The sequence below is a fragment of the Lycorma delicatula genome, chromosome 1 (genome assembly GCF_047948215.1).
Source record: "Lycorma delicatula isolate Av1 chromosome 1, ASM4794821v1, whole genome shotgun sequence".
Taxonomy (NCBI): domain Eukaryota; kingdom Metazoa; phylum Arthropoda; class Insecta; order Hemiptera; family Fulgoridae; genus Lycorma; species Lycorma delicatula.
This window is the reverse complement of record NC_134455.1, coordinates 333,684,340-333,706,902: the sequence shown is the minus strand read 5'-3', so window position 1 is coordinate 333,706,902 and position 22,563 is coordinate 333,684,340. Positions and strand designations below refer to the sequence as shown.

The window sequence follows — 22,563 nt, the reverse complement described above, 5'->3', positions numbered from 1 at the left end:
TGGTGCATTCGACTTCCCCTACAATCAGCTTGAAAAAGTGGTCCGACTAATATTAGTCGACGAAGTCGATTATAATAATTAGTCGCCGAATAATTAGTTAATAACAGAGATTAGTCGATGGTAAATGCACGAGTTAAATCTTACGAGTCTGCTTTGATCCAGATTAACAGAAAAAAAGTCCCACGAAATATTACCAGAGCTTTAACATACGATATTGGCGGTTTATCGAATTGTAAGATATTTTACTGCTTTCCTACAATAATTCTTCATGAAATGGGTGTGTAATTTTAGAAAAGATGTTTGTTTAATTATTTTAGGTGTTACTGAACAATATAAACTAAATTTTCAAAAATAGATTTCAGTAATTATTTTACTTTAAAACTTTATTTACGTTATATATATATATATATATATATATATATATATATATATATATATTAAAGTTAATTTCTGTAGTACCTTGTTAAGCGGAGTATATCATTATTTATTATTATAAATTTATTAATTATTTAACTGGCTACTAATAATATTTGACTAAATTATCGAAATATTTAATTTTAATGAAATACAAAATTAATGAATTTTTTTATTGTTGTTTTTTCCAATGTGAGGGAATTTTTTTTATAGATGTTCTTTAGTTCCGTTTTGGGGCACGTGTACTCTTCGTCGTTCATTGGGAATAAAAAGGTGAGTTAAGAACTTATTCAGTTTGCTTAGTTTTAAAATAATTATCATTTGTAGTATAAGTTCAGTTCGATAATTTCATTTTACCCATTTTTTTAACGTTTTCAGGATTAAAATGGTACAGCGTTTAACCTATAGGAGACGTCTCTCCTACAATACTAAAAGCAATCGTCGACGTATGTAAGTATTGAAAATGCGTTTATTTTTTTGTTAATCTATCGGTGTATGATTTTAGTCTTGCCTTTCCCTTAAAATACTCTTGTTAATACTAGAAAGATGTTACTTCTGCTTGAAAAAACTTGCATCGCTGTGTTAAATATCTGAAATTGTGGCTCATAAAAAAGCGTCGATCGATGGTTTTAGAACGCCTACATAAATATTGTAATATAGTTATATATATAATATCTGGAGACTGCAGCTCGTATTTTTAATAAATTCTTGCAGTGTATTGTTGGTTTTGTAACGTTTTAAGCCGAGGTGTGAAATTACGGATTATTCACAAAATATAAGAATAATGTCAAAATAAATTATGTATTCATTTGTGTATTTTCTAGTATAACAAAAATTAGTTGTCAAACCCGATATTGAAAATCAGAGAATTTTTTTCTGCAAAAAAACCGCATTAAAATAACATCTGAAGTTCAAATAACAGCACTAAAGTAAAGGTGGTCTCTCGAAAAAAGTAAAGTAAAGGTGTGGTCTCGAGTTTTACATGTTGCTGCTTATTATCCGAAGCTATCTTGATTGTGCAAATAAAGTATTGATATCTTTGAAACTGTGTGTGTAGGATGATATGCAAATTGCAAAAATGATGGTTCATAATTAATCCATTGATTATGGACGTAAGTGATTTATTGTTCATAATTATACTCTTCTAATTTAAAATAGTCATGTACATCCTGATAATATTTTAAATCTATGAGCAATTTCATACACATGTAATGAGTTTGGCTGCAAAGATTTTCATTTCTGCTCAGAAGAACCTGAATGATTACTTTTATTGTATTAATTTAACAATGTCCCTTGAATAATTGTTTAAACTTGAAATTGTGGACACTTATAACCATTCAACACAATCTTGAAAATTTTTTATTATCTCTAATCTTTAGAGGCCCATTCCTGTTTGGCCCAGGGTGCGCAAAAATGCCCTCTTAATTGATCAAAACCATAACAACTTCCAAGAGGCTTATCACAGTACCTAACACTGAATAGTTAAGTTGGGGTAACGCTCATCGTAGTCTGTTTCTGCGGATTGCACTAATAATCATATTCCTGTTTAACCCAGTTTCTTCAGGTTTAATAGGAAATACAAAAATGAAAAATTCTAGCAGTTATGATTGAAATTCAGCTATTAAATTCAAGTAACATAAATTTTGGTTCAAAATTAATTTCAAAGCAAAAGCAGTAAATGTGTTTCATAAAAATTTAATTAAACTGGTCCAGTAGTTGCTTAGTATATTTGCGTATTGCTTTTTATGTTCTGGAATTTAAGTTCTTAAAAAATTAGGAAATTAAATTACAAGTTCTTAAAATCCTTGCTTCTTTTTGTTGTGAAGTGACAGTTTGACAATTCAGTTTTACTCCTGTATATATGTAACTTACAGAAGTTTCAGGAAGTTTATGCTGTACTTTATAAGGTATGTTTATCTCATCAGAATAGTTGTGAAAATATATATATATATATTCTGGAAATGCATTGGTTTTGAGTTGGGATTAGCAAATGATTCTCTCTAAAGGTCAAATTATGCAATACTAAAGCTCTATAGGCATAAATTATTGATTGTAATTAGGGGTTTTGTATTAATTTGGTTAATATATTATTATTTTTTTATCTTATATTAAAAAATTAGGTCCCAGAATTATATCTTCTGTAGTTTCTAAGAAAGTTGTAAACACTAAGTTGTAACACCTTTGTACTAGATCCTAAGCTTAAGAACAGGAAAACATAAGATTTAAATGAAAGCAGGTTTGGACAGCGGGTAAGACCATGCCCGTTTTCAGTACTCCAATTACCGTATCAGTTTTGGGAGTTTCAAGAGTTATATGTTTTGATGCTAATCCATTCTGTGGAGAGAGGTTAGAGTTAAGGTTAGACATGTGATGAGAAGTTACGAATAAATTACAGAGAAATGGCAATACTTAACACAATCTCATAGGACACTTGACTGAATTTGTTTAAAAGGAAATATAGTTCCTACAGAGAGAGACTATACCAAATGTTCAGTGCTTTTTTTCTTGTATAACAAATAATTACCTTACAAAGAGCACAGCCATATTTAACGGCTAACTCTAACTCTGATAAGGTTAGTTAACTCTGTTAAGGTTAGCTTATGGTTTATTCCTCTCTCCACAAAATTCTAAACTTAACTGTAATCATAGTCTTTCTACAGAATGAATTAGTATCTGAACAAGTCACCGTAACTAACAAAACTGCTTGCTAATTGATAACAGTACTGATAATGTGCTTTGACCTTGCACCAGTCATTTGTTGTCCAAACCTGCTTTCCAACTTTTACCAATAAAACTTAATAGGAAGACTTATAGAGAAATTAATTTAAGAAAATTTATTTCTCAATAATATATAATTTAATTAACTTACATTGATAATATTATGTAAGCTGCTGAAAATGTTAATGCACATTTCAGCCCAACGATTCTGACTATGGATGCGACTGCTTTCTCCAACATTCTTTGGTGGCAAACGTGATTCTATGCAAAAGTTTACTTTCGTTTTCAAACCTCTTAGCATACACTGATGCGCCCTCTTTTGTTCCTGTGCAGTCTAAATGACTTAAAACATAGGATCTGGCTGACTGTAGCTTCATTGAGATAGTATTATGCAGCAATCGTATGAGTTGGCTGCAGTTTTCTGAAAAGCATGTTTATTTATACATATCTAAAAGTTAAGATAGCTCAGTTAGAAAAATTTTAGATAGGCATCCCTTTAGATTCTCTAGACATGTTGTCGGATTAGAACATTTCCTGTTACACTGCATCAGACATATATAATTGTTTTATTTTCTAGTAACCATTGACACTAATTTATTTTGATTGTAATCATGTTCTTCCAGATGAATATACTGAAGATGAAGGAATTTTCAAATGAGCAGATTATCATACAATGCTTGTTGAAGGGCTTTGCTGTATTATGGCCAATGTCTGTTTATGATATTACTATCCTGTTCTAAATTTACTATAAATGACCCTCTTTTGAGACAGATATCCCAATAATCTGTCTTATGTACTTGTGCATTGGGTAATAGTTTAATTAGGAGTACATTGACCATTAAACAGCTTTTCTAGCATTACCATTGATTGCTTCTCTGTATACTCCTTGTTAGTGAATTCATGTAGCAGTTTTCTGTGTTAATTGCTTTAAATCATTAACTCAGTAATATTAAGAATACAAAAAATATAATACACAAAACAATAACTAGTACACAAAAATCACAAATAAAAGTTTATACTCTTAATTTATTTTACATTGATCTTTAATGTAATTGACAACTTATGACATGATGTGAAATTAAACATGGACATAAGTCCTTCCTGACAAAAAACAAACTATTTTTTCATCTAAAAGACAAAAAATTAAATATAGTTCAATAGACATGGTTTTTATTCATTTTTAGCCAAAGATTTTCAAAATGTTCAGTTTTCTCTAAAATGGATTTTTAAAAATTTTATTCAGTTTTTATGAAGTTAATTAATTTTCTTAGAATGAAATTCTTTATAAATTTTGTCATCTAAGTTTTATTTGGGTTATAAGCAATTTAACATAAGTTTATACCAAATTTGTAAAAAGGTGTTTGTTTTGTTTTACTCCAATTGAATATCTTATATAAATTGTATATAAAAACCATTAATCGGTACTTACGTATTAACGCCACTGCAGCTACAGCTTTATTTAAAAACAAAGTAGTCAATAGAATTTCAGTGGAAAATGGGCGGATATAGAGTTTAACATAGATTCAAAACAGTCGCTTTATTAATTTTAATAAATGGTTATTTACATTTATTTACAGGACTGTTTTAACAGGAGTTATAAGTATATGAATATTTTAATGAGGTCATAATACTTTTATTAAGTATGGCAGAAAGTCCTAAAGTACATGTGTTAGATTTATTTACAAGTATACCTGATGATTTGTTTAAACTAAAGAAAAATATATTTATTTTCTAAGGATACAAATTTTTAAAACCTCTGTTCTACAATTTCATTAGTCATTTACATGGTTGCAAACATCTTTAACAACTTTATTGATGTTAGTTCCACCAAAGCATTCGTACATGTGAACAATTTGTCTTGGAAAAGAAGTTCAGCAGTGATGCATTTGGAGATGTTGCTGATCACAACAGACAGCACTATGTATAGCAAATTACCTTACTTATAGTAAAAGCCTTACTATATGACTTGCATGATACAGTTTTATCTTGTTACAATGCAAAAGTAGATAATCATATTTAAATACCACATGATCATGACCATTCACATTCAGTACAAAGTGAAAAAATACAAAATCAGTACAAAATTTTAGGCATGATAATAACAGAGTTGTTGTTTTTTAGTTGTATTTTTAGTTCAGATAAAAAAAATTCACTTCTTCAAAAAATCAAATAAATTGGTATTTTTTAAATACAAATAGGCTGCAACAAAAAAAAAATCTTAAGGATTAAAACTTTTTTAAATATTGCGTTATGTAAGAAAATATAATAAAACATGATCTTTTAATGTTAAAAACAATGAAGGTTGTCTGCTAGGTTGGAAATAGACAATTTTTTTAAAAATGGCCATATCAGTCTTAAATCCTGCTACAAACAGGAGTTCTTTTGTTTTAAACATTACAGTGAAGACCAACTGAATTGATCGCCCTATTTTAAAAAATTATGTATATCATGATTTCATCATTAGTGATAAACATTGGGAATAGCCTAATTGGAAAACCAGGCTATTGCATATGCCATGGGCAATACAATTATATAACTAAGTACATTAATAGGCCAATCATGGCCATTATATATTAATAATGTCATTATGTTGATGTGAATTTTTTTTACATTATTGAACAGAATTAAGTAATTACAAAATTAGACAAAAAATTTAACATTTTAACTTTCTCAGTTTTTACAGAGTACTAATTTTTAATCGGTTTCTGTAAAATTTGTGTACTACAATGTTGTTTTTTTTACATAAATTTTCTCTTTTGGAAACACATTTTTTCTCTGTGGATAGGTAGCTTTTTGATCCAGTTATTGTTAAATGAAGGTGAGTGTGACATCAACCAATTTTGCACAAACACTTCAACAGCAAATTTCTGTCCAAGTGCTTCTTTTGGTGGCCCAAACAAATGATAATTGCAGTGATAAGTCAACTGTATGGAGGGTGGCCCAGTGTAATCCAGAATAAGGATGCTGTTTATTTTTTGAGTTTAAGCCACAGTATGGGGCCAAGTGCTGTTTTGAAGCAGAATGACATCTCTGATTAGAGATTGATGTTTTTTATGCGATGCGAGTTTTGCTTTGTCTAAAAGTTGGCAGTAGTACGCAGAATTCATTGTACGACATTCATGTAGAAAATCAACATGCCAAACTCCTTTGAAATCAAAAAATACTATGGCCAAAAATTTTCCAGCTGATAGTAGTAGAATTTTCGCTTTAATGGGTGCAGTTTCTTCCTTTTTTGTCGCTCCATACTTGCCAATTTTGATATGGGTGTATTGGTGTACCCAAGTTTAGTCACAGGTCATATTCCAATGCAAAACAATTCATCTTCAGCTTGGTAGCAACTCAACCACTGGTACTCTAGCTGATAGAGCTTCTGAAATTTGGTGAGAAGACAAGGGACCCATCATGCTGCCATTTTTTTTAAATCCAAGATAGCCAGTAATGATTACCTGAGCACTGCTGTAGCTTATTTTGATCTCAGAAGCAATTTCTGCAGTTGTTAATAGACGGTCGCCCTCGATAAGGCAACAAACCGTGAGATTCAGCAGTAGCATTTGTCCTTGGGTGATGTTTGTGACTTTCATTTTCAACTAGTTCTTGTCCTGAAAAGCGTTTACACCAATCATATATTTGAGTCCTGAAAATTTTGGATGGATTCACACCCTCTGCTGTGAGAAATTATTAAAGTTGTGCAATGCGTGATACCTTCTGATTGGCATCGTGATGCTGCCTAGAAAAAAGTAGTGAGCTTTCCAAGAATGAGATCCCCTCCACACATCGCTACATACAACACTGGGAAACCGCGTCCCTCTCCATTAACCATGCATCAAACAACAAAAATTGTAGTTTATATTTTATTCACCTTGTGTGTTCTGAATCATGGCTTGGTTGATGTCTTCATTATATATGATTTCTGCAGTGGGTAAACTACTGTCAAAATTTTACCCATGCACAGAACTCCATGATTGATCATTTCGTGTTTGATTGGTGGACTTACGGTTCTGTAGAACATATTTTTCAGATGTTTAAGTTAAAATTAATTTTTCAAAAACACTACTTCAGCTTTCATTGTTATATACAAAGCATCCAAAATTATAATATTGCAATATCAGTACTTATTCCTCCTTCATTGATGTCTTTCATAATAGTTTTTTCTTGTAAATGAAATGAAAAGAATGTTTTAATAAAACCTCAGACTTTTCCGATAATGCCTCTGTAAAGTGGTTGTATGTTTGATTGTAAGAATGCAAAACTTAACTTTTCCCAAAAATAGTTTGGTTGTTCCAAGTATTTTTCAAAAATTAAAGCAAGATTTTTTTCTTCTGCTTCCATTGAAGTAGTCTTTTAATATTGATACAGTCATTTGTGTATTAGATTTGCATACTCTGTAATGATTTTGACATGTTTGAAACATCTAGCTTAAGACTTTATTTTTATGGATGACCAGTAGCATTACTTAATCCAAACCAGTCATATTGAAATTTAGAGAGTAATAATTTTTACACGCTTTTAATTTTTTACTGATATTAGTTTTTTTTTACACAGGTTACAGTAATTTGACCACCATGGTTTAATCAGTAACGTATATGTTCTTTGGAACTTACTATATGTAAGTTTCCATTGTAATTTTCTACATGGTTCCTGCCCATTCCTTCACTGAATTGTGATGTCAACCTTGGTTTTCTCTGTCATTTTTTTTAAAGACCTTCATACTGATCAATCCATGTAGTTAACCATTCACAACTTTCATTAAATTGCTCACACATTCTTTATGTTAAATCATTAGCTTTCTGTGATTGAATCCTGCAATTAAATGAATTACACTTAAATTCATCAAATTGCTTTAAAATTTTAAACTCAACTGCTTAACTAAGTCAGTTTGGTTCTGATTACAGTCTTGTTTCAATAAATCAACTGTTTAAAAGATTTAAAATAACATATTTGGAAACTACAGTATATAAAATTTCTAAAAATAACCAAAAGAAATAATGTAGGATACAGTAGCAGGCAAGTACAGTCAAATTTTAAATGTTATCTAAGTCAACTGTTAACAGCAGAATGTGAAGAAATCTTTCTAAGCACAACAGCTGTTAAAATGAGTCACTTTCAAGAATTGCTCTCTTGGCTGGGTAAGAGAACAGTTTTTTTGTCTGTGGATAGTCTGTATTATTGGAGCTCTACTGTAATAACTTTATCATAAACACTACCTATACTATCAAAATTAAAATGTGATTGAAACTCAAAAAACAATAATGTAAAAATAATCTTTTCTTATTAATTTGATTATTACAAGCAGCTGATCCAAATAAACCACCAGCAATCAGTGTAATATTTTGTTATTTTTATTGTCACTAGTAATTCATTATTTTATCTTAGGTGATAATAAAACCTTATATTGCTATAATCTCATATTTATTTATTTTTGCTAACTGAATATCTATGTTCCATATTCAAAATTTTAGTGTAAGAACTCCTGGTGGTCGCCTTGTGTATCAGTATTTGAAAAAACCTAAGAAGATACCAAGATGTGGTCAATGCAAGGAAAAACTTAGAGGAATTCAACCTGCACGGCCCATGGAGAGGTCAAGAATGTGTCACAGAAAGAAGATGGTGAAACGATCATATGGAGGTGTTCTATGTCATAAATGTGTGAAAGAAAAGTTTGTATCTTTTTACATTCCAAAGTAATTTTAATAAGTTTTATTTTTATACAGACAGGAATATTGTGATATTGTGAACTAAAAACACTCATTATGTAAGAGTATATAATGTTGTTACATGTTATCAGGTGTTCACAATTATACACATGAACATTTCTTCCAGAATAGTTACATTCGTCAACAAATGCCAGAATGAGTACACTCAACATTTTTTTTTTTTTACATGATTGTTTAAATTGATTAGTATATACTAGAGTGAGCATTTGTTATTTTTGCCAAACCAAAACAAATTTCTCTGAAAAAAGGTTGTTTGTACTAACTGTTGGGAAAAATAGATTTATTAATATGTTAATGTTCATGACTTACAATCTAAATGTTTGTTAGAATAAGCTAACACCTCTGTTTGATGATTCAACATGTTTGCTATGCAGTATTAGTTATGGGCAACTGATGTTTTTATATATATATATATATATATACAGGGAGCGGCAGAAATAACTCTCGAATTTGCCACCGTTGTAGCTCAGCGCTAGTGGTAGTAGGGTCTGGACTGGTTCTATAGTGCATGTCTGGTGTTGCAATTTTCAGTCACTAACATGGCGTGGAGCGGTGAACATCGTGTGTTCGTCATCAAAACTGATTTTAAAAATGGTGATTCTGTAATCTGTACGTAGCGATTATTTCGTACACACTTCGGGATAAGTGGACACGGTGCAATCCCTGACAGGAAAACCATTCTAACATGGGTTAGAAATTTTAGAGTTACAAGTTCGGCTATGAAAAAATCACCGCCAGGTAGACCTCGCAGCATTCAAACTCCACAGAACGTTCAACTACTCCAGCAAGCAGTTACATGATCTCGAAGGCGTCCAGCCCGTAGGCACGCCGTCAGCTTGGGAATATCTGATCGAACAGTGAGAAGAATTTTACACCAAGACCTGCACTTCCACCCATATAAAATAATGGTTGTGCAGGAACTTAGTGAACGTGATTGGGCCAGTCGTATTGCATCTTGTCACGCTATCCTTGAAAATGTTCCAAACAATGCAGTCATACTCCCATCTGACGAAGCACATTTTCATTTATCAGGTTATGTCAATAAGCAAAATTTTTGTTATTGGGCAGAAAATAATCCTAGACAACTGCATGAGCGACCTCTCCATAGCCAACATGTTACAGTTTGGTGTGCTGTAGCAGACTTTGGAATCATAGGCCCGTATTTTTTGAGGAGGAAGGGCGAACAGTTAGTTACGTCTCAACATTATGTACACATGCTAAACAACTTCCTGAAGCCGAAACTGAATGAAATTGGAAATCGTGTTTTATGGTATCAACATGATGGTGCAACCGCTCACACAGCAAGACAATCTATGGAAGTCCTAAGACAAATGTTTCCAGAGCGTTTAATCTCACTGCGAGGTAACATGCCGTGACCAGCTCGTTCACCCGATCTTGCTTCTTGTAACTTCTTTCTATGGGGCTACTTAAAGAGTAAAGTCTACAAAAACAAACCGAGGACAACCGACGAACTCAAAGCTGCTATCCGACACAAAGTCGCGGAAATTCCACAAGAGATGACGACGAGAGTAATGCACAATTTCCGAGTGAGGCTTCAGTTGTGTATAGACAATGACGGTCGCCATTTAAATATTATTTTTAAGTAACTGAAACTTCAATCATTTAGATATACAATAAATGGCAATGATAATTCTTATTATGGTATAATAAAAGTTGACTAAAATATATTACGTATTTTTTTATTAGCCCTTCAAACTGGGAAGTTATTTCTGCCGCTCCCTGTATATAATTGTAATAATGTAAATTACTTCATTCATATGTGTTAGTGTATTATATGGTTGGTAGATTGTTCATCAAAGTAATTTTTTTCTCCAGGCTTTATTATATACTTTCATTATACTTGCTGCTAAGCTTTTTGCTATTAAACAAAACAATAATATCTAATGTCTGTCAATATTTTCATTGTAACAAAATGTGCTTCAATCTTTCTTAGATCGGAATACAATAAAATCACTTTTACATTGTACAACCAAAATTTTATTATTCTAATAAAAAATTAATATAAAATCTATAATGTAAAGAAATTGATGAATACCACCTAAAATCAAGAAATTAGACTAAACCCTGTTGTAACAGAACTGCAATTACTTCTTTGCTATATTTTTTCTGCCAGAAATCCAAAAACATTTACTGTGTTAATGAGAATGGGTTAACATTAAAACAAATTGATAAAATAAAAAATTTTAAAAGTGTTTTTAATGTGATATTGAATTGTGTTTTTTTACAATAGTACCTATAAAGTACCATAATTTTTTTTTTCACTTTACCATTTGTAGTTAAAAAGTAAAAGTAATATTAATCCTTTATGAGCAGCATCAAAGGGCCTCTTATAAACATAGCTGACAAGAATTTTGTTCTCTGTAGAGTTACATCCATTAACCCTACCTACTAAATGTACATCATAAACTGTTTATCTGATAAAGGAATTAAGCTGCCATCTCAAAAGGATTAAGTTGAGGATAATGGTAACATGTTTGAATAAAAATCATAGAATAAAACTTAATGCAGATATTAGAATTTCAGGTTAAACAATTATTCAGGTTTATATAATAACAAAACAATTTGTGGCAAGTTCTGCAGTAGGCAGAAATGGACTGCTTAAAATATGATGAAGTAAAGAAAAATATATGTGTATGAAGTAAAAATGGAGATCAAGGTTAAGGTATTTGAGATTGTTTAGAAAATAGCTTTATATATGTTGATATATCAGCAAAATTTTGGCTGATACAAGTTTTGGGTCTATAATCTACTAAATTTGATGTCTGTTTCAGGATTGTCAGAGCTTTCCTAATTGAAGAACAAAAGATTGTTGTAAAAGTTTTGAAAGCACAGAAAGTTACAGTTAAGAGCAAAAAATGAGTAACTATGTTTTATGATAATAAATAAATATGTTTTTAATTCTGTTTTTTTCTTTATTATTATTAAATCCATATTCATGTAAATTCTTTTTCATTCAGTGATGAATTTTTGTTAATTAGATGTATTTTTTATCATTATTCTAGTCTCCTAAGTGAATTTTCTGCCAAAACATCACATTAGTAGAAGTTTTACGTAGTTGTAGGTTTTTCTGTGATTTTAATATAAATATTTACATAAGTAATGATAAAAAATTCTCAAAATGGCTGATTTTGCAGAGGGGAAATCTTAAAAGTATGTGCAAAAATTACTGTGATAATATGAAAGAGAAGACAGTCTACAATAAAAGTTACTGTATCAGTACAAAATAAATGGGGCCAAATTGAATGGAAGACTTCAGTCTGTTCAAAAGGTTATCAAGCTTTTTTTTTGTATACTAGGACATAACAGATTTCCTAATGTAGGATATTCTGTAGGTCCTTCAACAGATTTTTATTTTATAATAATGAAAATTTGTACTCTTCTAAGGTAATTTTGGTTTCAGAAATTCTGTTACAGCTTGTTCAAGGATGAGCAAAATGGTTACAAATTGCGGAGAGTTCCCTTACTTTTCACTTTTCAATCGCAAAGAGTAGTGCCAGCTGATTTGTATACATGGTACATATTGTAGCTACCCAATTTTCTTCTCTTTTTTTTTTTTTTTGTTTGAGAATGTTTTCTTCCATAGATACATAATTTCATAAACTCAAAGAACAACTTAACCACCAAACATAGTAACAAAAAAACTAGTACCAATAATCTAGCTAGTGATAAAGAAAGTAAAAGGAAATATCGACAATTAAGAAATAATATAAACCGGAAGTGCAAACTAGCGAAAGAAGAGTGGATCAAGTGATCCACTCTTCGAGTGAAAGAAGTATTAAGAAGTGGAAAGAGAAATGAACATTGGTAAAATAGACAGAGCATACAGGAAAGTTAAGGAAAATTTTGGGGTACATAAATTAAAATCTAATAAAGTGTTAAACAAAGATGGTACACCAATATATAATACGAAAGGTATAGTCGATAGATGGGTGGAATATATTGAAGAGTTATACGGAGGAAGTGAATTATAAAATGGTGTTATAGAGGAAGAAGAGGAGGATGAAATGGGAGAAACAATACTGAGATCTGAATTTAAGAGAGCATTAAAAGATTTAAATGGCAGAAAGGCTCCTGGAATAGACAGAATACCTGTAGAATTACTGCGCAGTGCAGGTGAGGAAGCGATTGATAGATTATACAAACTGGTGTGTAATATTTATGAAAAGGGGGAAGTTCTGTCAGACTTCAAAAAAAGTGTTATAGTCATGATACCAAAGAAAGCAGGGGCAGATAAATGTGAAGAGTATAGAACAATTAGTTTAACTAGTCATGCATAAAAATCTTAACTAGAATTCTATACAGAAGAATTGAGAGGAGAGTGGAAGAAGTGTTAGGAGAAGACCAATTTGGTTTTAAGAAAAGCATAGGGACAAGGGAAACAATTTTAGGCCTCAGATTTAATAGTAGATTGAAGATTAAAGAAAAGCAAATCATCATACTTGGCATTTATAGATCTAGAAAAGGCATTCGATAACGTAGACGAATAAAATGTTCAGCATTTTAAAAAAATTGGGTTCAAATACAGAAATAGAAGAACAATTGCTAACATTTACAGGAACCAAACAGCAATAATTGAAGAACATAAGAAAGAAGCCGTAATAAGAATAAGAGTCCGACAAGAATGTTCCCTATCCCGTTGCTTTTTAATCTTTACATGGAACTAGCAGTTAATGATGTAAAGAACAATTTAGATGCGGAGTAACAGTACAAGGTGAAAAGATACAGATGCTACGATTTGCTGATATAGTAATTCTAGCAAAGAGTAAAAAGGATTTAGAAGAAACAATGAATGGCACAGATGAAGTCCTACGTAAGAACTATCGCATGAAAATAAACAAGAACAAAACAAAAGTAATGAAATGTAGTAGAAATAACAAAGATGGACCACTGAATGTGAAAATAGGAGGAGAAAAGATTATGGAGGTAGAAGAATTTTGTTATTTGGGAAGTAGAATTACTAAAGATGGACGAAGCAGGAGTGACATAAAATGCCGAATAGCACAGGCCTTCAGTCAGAAATATAATTTGTTTACATCAAAAATATATTTAAATGTCAGGAAAAGATAAAAGTACAGCACAAGCGAAACGAGCCTTCAGTCAGAAATATAATTTGTTTACTTCAAAAATTAATTTAAAGGTCGGGGAAAGATTTTTGAAAGTATATGTATGGATTAAAGCTTTTGAAATGTGGTGCTATAGGAGAATGTTAAAAATCAGATGGGTGGATAAAGTGACAAATGAAGAGGTATTGCGGCAAATAGATTAAGAAAGAAGCATTTGGAAAAATATAGCTAATAGAAGAGACAGACTTAAAGGCCACATACTAAGGCACTCTGGAATAGTCGCTTTAATATTGGAAGGACAGGTAGAAGGGAAAAATTGTGTAGGCAGGCCACGTTTGGAATATGTAAAACAAATTGTTAGGGATGTAGGATGTAGGGGGTATACCGAAATGAAGTGACTAGCACTAGATAGGGAAACTTGGAGAGCTGCATCAAACCAGTCAAATGACTGAAGACAAAAAAAAATCTAGCACCATCAGTCTGTACATAATCCTATAATTACATCAGCAAATAACATAAAAGAAATAAAGTTAAAAATTTGGAAAACATAAGTCTAACAACACAATACACTTTACAATAATGGCAGTGGTGTTACAAATTTTGATTTACTCCAACAAACAGTTTTCTAATTTTTTTAAAGTTTTTTATTTGTTGATGTTATTAAAGAATTATGTACAGACTGATGCAGGATCTTGCGAAAGTTGACTATTGAATAGTTTTTTGTTACTGCATTTGGTGGTTAAGTTGTTGCTTGAATTTAATTAGCACTGTGGTGAATATGCTAAATTATTTGAATTTTCATAAATATCACATAAGTCATTGAGGGCCATCTTTATTGGCAGTGTCCTAACTGTTTATACCTAGTGCACAATAGCTGATATATTTTAAACAGACTTTAGGTTTGAGGAAACATCAGGTATTTAATTATAGAATTTTACATGTCATAAAATGTTGCTGGTATGAAAAATTCAGCCAATTTGAATATTTGTGAGGTCAAACTTATAATTTTACATGTATATTTTAAATTTGTGTGTGAAAAATATATAGCAATTATAATGAATCAAATCATCAACTGACTAAGCTTCTATTGGAGGTCTGGTGCAAATGTTAAGTTACTTAACTTAGTTGGTGCATAATGAACTGGAATTGGTTACTTAATTTCACTAGGAATGGTGTTTGGTCAAAGATGTTTTTTTTTTAACAGGTTGACTGCCAACTGACTAAATTTAATGTCTTCATCCTGCTGGTACCTTTTTTTTGTTAATTACTTTTGAATACCTAGTGATGTAAGTTCATTATAATAGGTTAAAGCTTATGCTATTAGAAATGTAATGTAATAACATTTTATTTTTTGGAGTAGTTCAAATTGAGCAAAAGGACAGGTGCTGCAACTGGTCAATAGGAAAGGGTGGGTTTGCCTGTGTGTATGGAAAGGGAAAATTGTTTTGTCCCGAAAAAAAATCACAATGAAATCCTTGTTCAGTAGAGGGTGGCATCCTGGTAAGTGAAGTCGTATTTTCATTTCTCAGCAGATTGATTTTACAAAATGGAACAAGTTATTGTTAAATTTTGTTTAAAAACTGGGAAATCAGCTTGAGAGACTTATCTACTCTTAAAAACAGTTTTTTGAAATAAATTTATGAGCCAGTCAGATGTTTTTATCTGATTCAAAGACGGTTGTGAATCAGTTGAAGATGTCCTTGGTCCAGCCACCATTCCTATTTCAAAAACTAATGAAAACATTGTGAAAGTTTTTCATTGCTTTACTATTAAAGCAGTGAAAATTCTGTCCTACAGCATTTTGCTGTATTGTACGCTCATGTACTGCTATCAGCTGCTGCTATGTAAAATGACTTAATGTATTTAGTAATCTGTGGACGGGGGAAGTAGTATCATAAGGCTATAAATTTACTCATAGGCCTAATTTCTGTGACAATTGCCAAGAAAAACGGCTGTTCTGAACATTTTACTGTAGCCTGTTCCACCATGCTGCCGTCATTCTGATTTCCACAGTATTATTCAGTTTGCACTAGTTTGTAATTTTTGTTATAAAAACATTGCGTTTACAGTATATGCTCTTTCCTTAAGGTAATTTAACTTGTTTTTCAGTAATGTTGTGTTTATGTAATCTTTTCATATGTGGTTTTAAAAACATAAGAGTTTTCTTTCTTACCTTATTGTAGGTTTTTTGCGAATTTGTTTGCATTTGTGTTTTAGGGATATTTTTTGTTGAAAGTAAACGGTTCAAACATGGCAGAAAATGGTGCTTATGTGATTGATAATGAAGTAGCAAGCTTAGATAGATGACTTAGCATCAAACTCTAATGCTGAACATTTAGATATAGTTGCATTAGATATACTGATGATGAGGATGAATTGGGTATTATTATGCATAATGGTTCTGGTGATGCAGGAGATCTACAAGATGAGATTTTTAATAGAATGACTGATTTATTTTATAGGAATCCATTACAAGTCACAGATTGTAATAACTTGGGGTTTAAGTTTGCCAAAGATGACAAGGGAAATGCTGTTTGGGAGGGGATTATCAGAGTAAGGTAGAAAGTTTTACTGTTTGTAGTGCTGGACCATAGATAAATTTCAATAGCATTTCTGAGACCCAAATTCATTTTTTAAGAGACTATTATTTATACGATTGTTCAGGAAATCAATATACAATGCTGAGCAACAGAAAGCAAAGTTGGGTATGTTCTCACAAAAATGGAAATGGTCTGGTTGCAACAGTGATGATATATTTGTACTAATATCAGTGTTTATTCTCATGGGCATATCCAATAGACCAACTTCGATCCTATTTTTTAAAAAAAAAACTCATTACTGGAAAGCAAAATTTTTTCTTCATGTCATTTGACAAATATGAGTGGCTGTCAAAATTTCATTTCAGTGACAATACACAAGTAGAAAATTTTAATGGACCAAAAATATTATTTAAAATTCACTGTAGTTTCTGACCTTATCAAGAAGCCTATATTCTTCTACTGAAAGATATCTGCATTGATGAATCTTTGCTTTTATGGAAAGGCTTGTCTTTTCACCGGTACATGCCTAAGAAGGCAGCAAAATTTGGCATAAAAATGTTTAAAGTTTGTGAATCAACTGGTTGCACATGGTCCTTCATTGTGTATACTGGAAAAGATGCAGTTTGATTCAAATATAATCTCTGATGTGCTAACTAAATCTGAAAGTGTAGTTCTCACACTCGTAGAAAAACTTTTGGGTAAAGGTTACACATTGTGGATGGACAGTTGGTACAACAGTCCTAATTTATCTCATTTAGTAAAAAAAGTAAAAGAAATAACAAATTAGTGAAAGGTGAATTGTGTGAAACAATTTCTGGTGATGTGTCCATCCTCAAATGGTGTGAAAAACAATTAGTTTCATTCATATCCATATATCACAATGTGGAATTTGTAGAAAAGATTAATAACCACACAAGGAAATGAAGCAACATCATTTTGTTTTACATTATAGCAAATACATGGGTGGTGTAGATGTACGTGATCAATAGTTAATGTTACCCTGTTTAACGCATATGTGAGAAAAAGTGGTACATGATAATTTTTAAAAAATTAATAAATATTAAAATTTTTAATTCTTATTTAATTTAGAAGAATCACCAAACAGTAAAGATCTGTCTGTCAGATTATTTCTAATTGTGAACTTAAACAACACTAAGAACAAAAAACCATATTGTGGTTGGCCAATGACCAAGCATCTTCCATCCAGATTGACTGACCAACATTTCCCGAAGAGGAATTCCTGCTGTAGGTAAAAAAGCTTATCCACAAAAGAGATCTGTTATTTGCTATAAAATTGGTAAAAGGAAAGAGTCTTTAATGGTGACCTAACTCTAAAGCTGGCTTGTGCATAGATCCATGTTTTGAGATCTGTCGCACTAACAAAATCTTTTAAGCTAACTGGTATACCTCCTTTTTCATGCTAAAACATTTATTAATCTGTATTCTAGAATGTTTATTATTTAAGTTTGAAATATTATATACATTTATAAATAGAAGTTAAAATAAAGTAAATTCAGCTAACATATGCTGTTTCTGGACTTTATTTTAAAAATCCCAGATGGTAGTCACATTTACCTGCACAACTAACACATTAAAGGGTTAAGTTTCTGCACGTTCAGTCAATTTTGATTGAAGATTTGAATGTTTGTTGAGTGAGTATGAAATTCATTTCGAAATTGTTGTCAGACCAGCAGAAAAAACACTGATTTGAAGTGTTCCAGTAACTGATTAATTGGGCCAAAACTGACTTTGAAAAAAGGCACAATCATCACATTGGAAGGGCCCAAGTTCACCACACTGGAAAAAAGCATGACAATTTTAATGGTTTTTCTTTGATGCTATGGATATAGTGTATGACAAATTAGTCCCTAATGGGCAGACAGTCAATCAGGAATGTTATAAAAGTGTCCTTAAGCATTTGTGGAAGAAAAGAATAACACTCTAGCGAGATAAAAATTAAGCCCTCCACCACGACTGTGCATTCTCAATCGTGGAATTTTTTGCTAAATTTCTGCCCTTCTGCAACCTCTATTCCCCTGATTGAGCTCCTTCCTGTTTACTAAATTTAAATTTTCAGTGAAGGGGACCAATTTGTCTGGATTGAAGACCACGTTAACGCCCATAAGAAAGAAAATTTACAGGAATGCTTCCAAAAGAGGCAACACTGTTAAAGTCTTATGTTCAGGGAACTACTTTGAAGGAAATCAAAAATAATAGCCTGTAAGTACTGTCATTTTGAAATTACAAGCCCAATCTTTAAATTCCACTCACAGCTCATAGATTTAAATTATTAATTTTAAAACGAGCAAATTATTATTTGGAACAAGTCCTGCCCTTATTATGTATGTCAGTGGAATCCCGGTTTGCTTAGAAAATTTTTGATAGTTAAATGCATTTGTACTTAGAAATGATTTAACCTGTAAATCTGTATGTACACCTTCATGCTAAATGCATAGAGCTGTAAATCACATCACATAACATTCTAGAGAAAGGTATAGAAACTTCTTGGTTGTACTGTACATCTAAAATACTAAATTTTTGAATTGCGTAATGTACAATCTGTGTATGTTTGACTCAAAGTAGGTGATGTGATAAAACCCACCAGGTTGGTGTAGTAGTGAACACGTCTTCCCAAATCAGCTGATTTGGAAGTCGACAGTTCCAGCGTTCAAGTCCTAGTAAAGCCAGTTATTTTTACACGGATTTGAATACTAGATCGTGGATACCGGTGTTCTTTGGTGGTTGGGTTTCAATTAACCACACATCTTAGGAATGGTCGAACTGAGAATGTACAAGACTACACTTCATTTACACTCGTACATATCATCCTCTGAAGAATTATCTAAACGGTAGTTACCGGAGGCTAAACAGGAAAAGAAAAAAGGTGATGTGATAAAATGTATTATTAATTCAAAATTACATGAGCCTCATTTTCATTTCATAAGCTACACCATCTTGCCCTTAAAATTTTAGTATTAAATACAGTTACATGTCAATTTTTAAATTACTTTAAATTTATTCTTATGGTCATAATATTCAGTTATATTTTGAAACTTGATAACAATATGGCCGATTTCATTACATTTAAAGAGTTAATTTGATATCTTTTAGTGGTGTTAAAAAAGAGCTTTAGGATGTTGGTTGTCATTAATGTTGAGTACTTGTATGAAAATTTTGACCTAAATTGTGATTAATTAAAAAATTTAAGCTGCTGTGTATGTTTTTTTTTTTATTAAATCTTTTTGAAAATAAAAAAGTCACCATTCTTCATGTGCTGTAAAAGAAGGAACTAAACAGTTCTTCAGTACAAGGAATTAAAAAACTCAGATGTCCTTTTTAAGGATGAAAATAAGTAAAACATACACTTAAAATAAACAAACAAAGATTGTTTTAATCTTTTAAAAAAAGCTGACAGGAATTTGTTGCACTTTCTTTTTAAAGTACTTGAGGCACAAGAATAATGCAATTTAATACTAATCTATTTAAAACACTTGCTTCGTACCTCTGGGGAAGGGCTCTACTTATAAAACTTGAGAATGTTAGTACTCTGCACAGTGTATCTTCTTGTGTTGCAGTTCTTAGACTCAATTTTAATTTTCATATATGATCTCTAGTAAGTTAAAAAGAATTCTGAAATAGTTATGGTGTCAAGATAAAGTGGTTCTTCAGAAAAATAATTGCTAAGTTATCTTAGTAAATAAAAATAATAATTTGTCATAAATAGACACCTCTAATACTGACTAAACTTTTTGATTTGAATGTATTTCTAATTCATTCTTTTAGTGTAAAGTATACTGATAACATGATGTGCAATTATGGAGTTACATCTAAATGGAATGGCACTAACATCAAAATAAACAATGTGCCGTCAAGTTTGAAGATCAATAAATCTGAAACAGACATTTATGTTTAATACTAATATGGCGCAATGAGAAGTGGCATGGATTGTGTAGACAGTGTATGGAGAAAAGGCCTTGTTGAGCAGTGCATGAGAAGCTACTACTCTTTCTGAAAGAGTATTTGCCCAGTAAATGCAGTGCTAACTGCTTATCAAACAGTCATTATAAAATCATATTCGAAAGTAGTGCAGTTATCATGTTTCCATTACTAGTGCTGTGTTTTGATTGTCACTTTTGATATTTATGGTTAATTTTACAGTTACATACCAGCAGTGTTTTTTAAAAAGTTTTGTTTTGCAGTTGCACAACTTTTTAAGTTAGGTTTAATAACTTGGCTGGAAAAAAGTTGAGTGTTTGAAAAAAGGTAAATTAATAATTCTCAGCTCTAAAAGAAAATTAATTACTCACGTCATATATTGTTGCAAGGAAGAAAAAATTAAACAGGCTGACATGTCACCATATAAAGCAGCAAAATACTGTAGAATGTCACAAAAATCTGTGACTGCTATAAAAAAACAAGTTGGTGCTAGTAAAGGTGAATCACTAACAATCCCTGGGAAAAATGTGTCTTCATTACCATAACGCAAAATCAGTAGTTATGATCGGGATGTTATTAGAAATATAATTGAACCTATCTATGTCTGACAAAAAGTTGCCCCTACAATTTCAAAATTCCTTCCAGTCTTAAAAGAATGAATCAGATTTAAATGGAAAAGGACTACTCTGAACAATTTTAACCGAAATGATCTTTAAATGGAAGATTTTAAGTGTTATCATTATGGACAATGCACTCTACCATGTAAAGCAAGTAAATAAAATGCCAGTGAACTATCTTTAAAAGTAGTCATGATTAACTACAATATGGGGTTTGTTGTGATGAGAAACTGAGGAAAGTAGATCTATTTCAGTTGATACAACAATTGCCACCAAAAGAGAAAGAATACAAGGTTGATAAACTACTGGCCCCTTATTCTGTAATCTGAATCTCTCTTGCATGTGTAAATTAAATTCCATGGAGTTGTGTGGGCAAAAATTAAAAGACACATCAGATTTAATAACAAGTGGTAACATTCATTAATCAGACTGCAAGAACTTGTGACAGAAGTGTTACACCTGAGGACTGGTTATCATACTGCAAAAATATCGTCAAATTTGAAGATGAGTTTTGGACTAAAGATGGAATTTGGGAAGATGCAGTCGACAAAGTTATGACAGTAGTCAAGATGAATCAGAGAACAGTAGTGAAGAATCAGTTGAAGGTGACTTGGAGGAAGAGGAAAGTAGTGAAAATAAAGTTCTAGGGGTTCCATTAAGTTGTAAGAAGTTCAGTAAAGCTTCTTCACTTTATATCATGCTCACTACTTTTTGAATCTTATGGAATACTGTAGGCCTATTTATTTTCATGTGACAAAATTAGTGCACTAAGATTTAAATGTGCATATTAGAATGTGATTGATCTATCTTTCATGTATACAACAGGTATAAGCTAGTATAAGAATCCTAATTTGAGTGAAAAATGTGTTGAAGAAATAATTGATTGTATAAAATTATGGACAAAGAATTATTTAAGTACTGTATATAACAGAAAAGTAGTTCTAAATTTGGCTGTGTTATGAGTTTCTCATAAAATGTAAGTAAAAATGAATTCTATTAATATAATATGAAACTGATGTAGGAACAGAAGAGGCAGCAACAAGCTAACTCTGTAGCTTGTTCTTCAAACACTTAATGGCCATAGAATGACTTAAGTGCTCTAATTGGGGCAACGAATATTTAAAAAAATAAATAAATTCTAATATTAGAAACCATTAGTATAAGATAAGAAATGATTTGTTTTTATTTCAAAGAAATGATCAAATTATAATTCAGGTATACCACAAGAATGTGTGATATGTTGAGTCATTGTTTTTAAAATAGTCTGTTTAGAGAGAGACAGAATATTATTTCATTTACTCTCACTCTGATGTTATTTTTGTAATGGCATATCAGTACATTCATTCAGCTTTTAATCCATTCAATTACACCTTCAAAAGTATTTTTGGTTACTTAAATGAAATGATATTTGGGTAAATTAAAAAAAAACCAAGTTTAAATTAACATTGAACATTCAGAAAAGATCTTAGTTTGACTGATTATAACTTGGAACAGAAACCCTGCAAGAGAAATCCTTCAAATTTTTTAAAAGATTGTTTTT

At 31.3% G+C, this 22,563-nt stretch overlaps 1 protein-coding gene across 1 annotated transcript; it reads left to right on the top strand.

Annotated features, from left to right (window-relative positions):
* The first annotated feature begins 573 nt into the window (after positions 1–573).
* On the top strand, positions 574–11,770 carry LOC142334279 (large ribosomal subunit protein eL34-like). The gene is made up of 4 exons (XM_075382194.1): positions 574–687; positions 793–864; positions 8,592–8,789; positions 11,639–11,770. Exons 2-4 carry the CDS (start codon positions 800–802, stop codon positions 11,724–11,726), a joined length of 351 nt encoding a protein of 116 aa, XP_075238309.1. The 5' UTR covers positions 574–687; positions 793–799; the 3' UTR covers positions 11,727–11,770.
* Positions 11,771–22,563: the final 10,793 nt, after the last annotated feature.